This window comes from Leguminivora glycinivorella, chromosome 11, assembly GCF_023078275.1.
Source record: "Leguminivora glycinivorella isolate SPB_JAAS2020 chromosome 11, LegGlyc_1.1, whole genome shotgun sequence".
NCBI classification, from domain to species: Eukaryota; Metazoa; Arthropoda; class Insecta; order Lepidoptera; family Tortricidae; genus Leguminivora; species Leguminivora glycinivorella.
Window position 1 is genome coordinate 13,140,155 of NC_062981.1, and position 4,353 is coordinate 13,144,507.

The 4,353-nt window shown below is 35.5% G+C and overlaps 1 protein-coding gene across 1 annotated transcript; it reads left to right on the forward strand.

Moving 5' to 3' along the window:
* The first annotated feature begins 1,403 nt into the window (after window positions 1–1,403).
* On the forward strand, window positions 1,404–3,255 carry LOC125230856 (glutaredoxin-C4-like). Its single transcript, XM_048136105.1, has 3 exons — window positions 1,404–1,620; window positions 1,867–1,971; window positions 3,086–3,255. Exons 1-3 carry the CDS (start codon window positions 1,471–1,473, stop codon window positions 3,182–3,184), a joined length of 354 nt encoding a protein of 117 aa, XP_047992062.1. The 5' UTR covers window positions 1,404–1,470; the 3' UTR covers window positions 3,185–3,255.
* Window positions 3,256–4,353: the final 1,098 nt, after the last annotated feature.

The following is a 4,353-nucleotide window of genomic DNA, read 5'->3' on the forward strand; positions in this document are numbered from 1 at the left end:
CTAGTAGCTGTGGTGATAATATCTGCATTGTCCAGATTGACCCTCATATCCCCTTTTAAACAACAGCCCTGCAAAATGACATCATACTGTAGTTATTTATGCACGTAAATGCACAGTTAGTAAAAATTACCACCTACCTTAAAACTATTTTTCTTTTAATTTGCCCAAGCGCGGATCCAGCTTCGTGCCCAGGGGGAGGGGGGTCACGTGGTAAAGGCCCAGGCCCAGGGGGGGGGTCACGTGGTATTTGTATGGCACACCTAGGCTCGGGGGGGGGGGGGGGTCATGGCCCCCCCATGCCCCTCCCAATGGATCTTTTTCTGGCGGTTTGACAGACCTCGTACTCCTCGTAGTCTGGAACGTTCGTCTGTTATCGCTTTCAAACTCGATAAACTGTTCTCAGAAGCATAGACTATACAGACGATCAAGCAAACCTTGTCACTAGAAAAGGAGGCAAATTTGAAGTATGTAGGGATCACCGGCCAATTCTCTTCATGAAACGCGTGTCATGTTGATAGAATCATCGAAGTGCCATAACACTCAAAAATTTATTGAAAATGTACCCTTAGTGCGTTTTCACATTATCCGATCCGATATCGGATGTCGGGCCGACATCCCATACATTACAGGCACCATCTTGGATTTTTTCTATTGAAATCCTTCCGACATCCGATATCGGATCGAATAATGTGAAAACGGACTTACATTAAGATTTGATTCTTATAGAAAAGTTGAATTTCGCGCCTTTTTAGTACCAAGATTTGATTAACCGTACATATGACCGTACGAGGACCGTACCCACAGAACATATCGCAGCAAGGTCATCCACTACTATCCTGTAAGTGAGCGAGAAAGGGTTATTTATTTTCTCGCTTCCACTTAAGGGTGCGGAACGGTCATGTGTTAGCACTATTAAACTATTAACATTAAGTAGCTAATAAACGACCGCTCCGTACAGTGACCTCGGAGTTTTTTGACGTAAGTGAGAACGAGAAAACAATAACTCTTTCTCGCTCCCACTTATAGGATTAGTATGTGGATCAGTATTATATTCTTTGTGAGTATTATATTCTTTGATGTGGATTACTTTGGTCCGGTCCCCGTACGGTCATGTGTTAGCATTATTAAATTATACATCACCTTTAAATTTTTTAAATATAATGGAGCGGAGAACGACGGATTACCTTTTCGGAGATCAGTCAATAGATCAGTCACAACAGGAAACAACTCACGAAATAACTTCGATGATTTTAATGCCACAACGTGAAGCTTATCAATATGTTTTTAAGATAAACAGCTTATTATTTATAAGAGTTATAAAACACTTTATCTTGTCTAATTGTGTTATCTAAACAACTACATTGTTGTCGTGTGTTTAATTCGGAACTTCAAACTTGATTCAGGCAGTGACAGTGACACTAGTGAAGTGTGCAAAATTTGACATTTGACAGTTCAAAAAGGTTTGATTTGATGGGAACTCAAGTCAGTAAAATTCTCCGGCCCACCACGAAAATGGCGAACTCAGCGGAAATTCAGCAATTCATAAAGGACACTATTTCTAAGGAAAAAGTAGTTGTGTTTTCAAAGTCATACTGCCCGTACTGCACAATGGCTAAAGAAGTAGGTAGCCTAATCTTTAATTTTGCCTTGAAATAACTGTATTATGACTATTATGACTCATAGTGTGTATTTCACAATAACTATTAAATATTTAATTTATTAAATTACAACTAATCCAATACAACTAAACTGACCTGATTTTTTTTGTTAATAATCATAAATTACTCATGTCACCTTGGAGGCGTCTAGGATATACAGAAGGAAATAGTAAATACATTTTCTTACGGTTCTTAATTGCCATTTCAGGTCTTTCAAAAAGTCAAGCAACCATTCCAAGTGATAGAGCTGGACCAGAGAGATGATGGTGCCGACATTCAGGGCAACCTCGCTTCAATCACAGGAATCCGAACGGTAAGACCTCACACCAGTGTTATTATGGCTTAGTATTAGTATTAGTTTCAACAGATAAGATAACTTGTGAAATAGAATGAGGTATATTTGGAAGATTACAAATGTATTGCTGCTTTATTGGTGCGGATATTATATTGAGAATAGTATCTTAATATTTATTAGATAGCAAAACAATATTTATAAGTAAAAGTAGACAACTATGACTGCCTAATTTTATGGCTACATCTAATTTATACTGATATCTGATAAAAAAAACTTGTAAACAGAAAGATTAGACATTGTTAAAAATAGATATGAATGCTTGTTATTATACTGACTGCCAAAGAATCGAGAGTAAAGTTGATGAGTATGTATGTAGTATGTATTTCCTTGGATTTGTTCTGAATTATCTGAAACTGAAAATGTCCTGTTAGTTCTTATTCCAAATAACACAATTTAGTATGTGTCCTACAAGAAATTTGTTGTTTCTTGTTATGATACTTATGTTATGACCTAACCATGACATCATGTCTCACTGTTATGTTTGCCATGAGCAAAGATGTTTTTACGTATCTGTTTCTACGTTTACGAATACAACTGACAGCGGAATAAATTTAGTTACAAAAATTGTGATATGATGGGGGCAATGTGCATTTGTGGTAATTACAGCCCTTAGTATTGAGGATACAACTCTAAAAGAGACTATAAATTTTATATTTTTATAAGTGTGTACCGATGTATTCTAACTAGTAGGTACCCTAGCTAAATAGAGACAAATATTGGCAAAAACTAAATAGAGACACATATCGGCAAAAACTTCATTACAAACAGAATACTGCAAGCTTGGAACAAATTACCCTCTGAAGTTGTGAACTCTACCAGTGTTAATCAATTTAAAAATAGACTAGACAAACTATCTAAGAAGTGAAATTGTGCAAAGTGAACTATGATTTAGACGTACCAGCATCAGCTGCCTGTCTGAAACGAAATAATAATAAATGCTAGTTAGTCATATAAGAATAAAAAAAATGGGCTGTGAGCAGGTGCTGGTATGGTGTCTCTCCACCTGCGCCCGCACCTGTAGGCAAATCCTTTAGGATTATGCAAATGTTAATAATGTTTCTTTACATTTCAGGTCCCGCAAGTGTTCATCAATGGCAACTGTGTTGGCGGAGGTTCTGATGTGAAGGCCCTACACGAGTCCGGCAAGCTAGAATCCATGCTCATTGGTTAATATACCATTACAAACGCTAGCAATTGTTACCTCATCAACATCAAACCATAGTTAAAAAAAACCATATATTTTAAAAACAAGTGTTAAAATATAAAAATGCCAAAAATGTTGCTTGCTTTGCCTATTGAAAAAAGGCTAATTTAGCATTTCACTTTTTTTAAAGTTTACTTCACCCTTCTAGATAGAACTGCTGTTTTAGTCACAAATGTCATGTAATGATTACTAATATTGTAAATTATTTCTGTAATCTCAAATCTGTATTAGCTTCTAAGTACAAAAAATCTGTTGTGAAACAAGTTTTAGTAAACAACTTAAATATTGTACTTATGCAATTGTTTGAGTTGCCTTTACATTTTTTAGTTATTTTGTATGAAATTTTATATGCATAATTTAAATAAACTAGCAAAAAAATATTTCAAGTATTATTGAAAAATAATTTCCGAGGCGAAGTTCATCCACCTAAGTAACTCGACAATTTCTCGAAGATTTCATCCAATTGACTGTGATTAATTTCCACTTAATGGCAATGAATAAAAGTTATTTGTTTTATAGGGATCAAAGTTGTAGTTTATCCACTCGTATCGGTATTGATACACGAGAAAACTCTTGCTGTGTTACTGTCTAAAATATCTGAAAAGAATCTGGGCCGTGATAATAGGTACTCGTAATTGTATAAAATTAATCTACTATATTCTAAATATGTTTATATTTTGATTTTAGACGAAAATGTTAAATAAACATGTTGGAGATATTTCTGCGGCAAAAATAATAACCTGATAAAAATAATGACCGCGACGCCTACCATTGCTATCGATCACTTCCGTTGATTCGGTGGATAAGAAGGTAAGTAGGTACTATTATAATATGTATATGAGTGGTGACAGATGAAAAAGACCATTAAAAAAAATGTCGGTACTGATACTTGGCACGACTATTACGACTAAGCTTAGATGAAAAACACGGCAAATAAAAAAAAATGACGCGTGTGGTTGCATTCCAAGAACATTTACCTACTTATGTCCTTAAGAGTTAACGGAACCGAAAACGAAATGGGCTAGAGGGTGGAATGAAAGCAATGTACTATATAAATATACGCTCTGAAATAAAAAAAAAACCGGACGCCTGCATAATAAATAAGACGGTATGTAGGTTACCTGAGTAGATAGGTA

Coding starts and splice junctions, on each gene's coding strand:
- LOC125230856 (XM_048136105.1), top strand. CDS start 1,471: ATGGGAACTCAAGTCAGTAAAATTCTCCGGCCCACCACGAAAATGGCG. Junction 1,621..1,866: donor ACTGCACAATGGCTAAAGAA/GTAGGTAGCCTA, acceptor TTGCCATTTCAG/GTCTTTCAAAAAGTCAAGCA. Junction 1,972..3,085: donor CAATCACAGGAATCCGAACG/GTAAGACCTCAC, acceptor TTTACATTTCAG/GTCCCGCAAGTGTTCATCAA.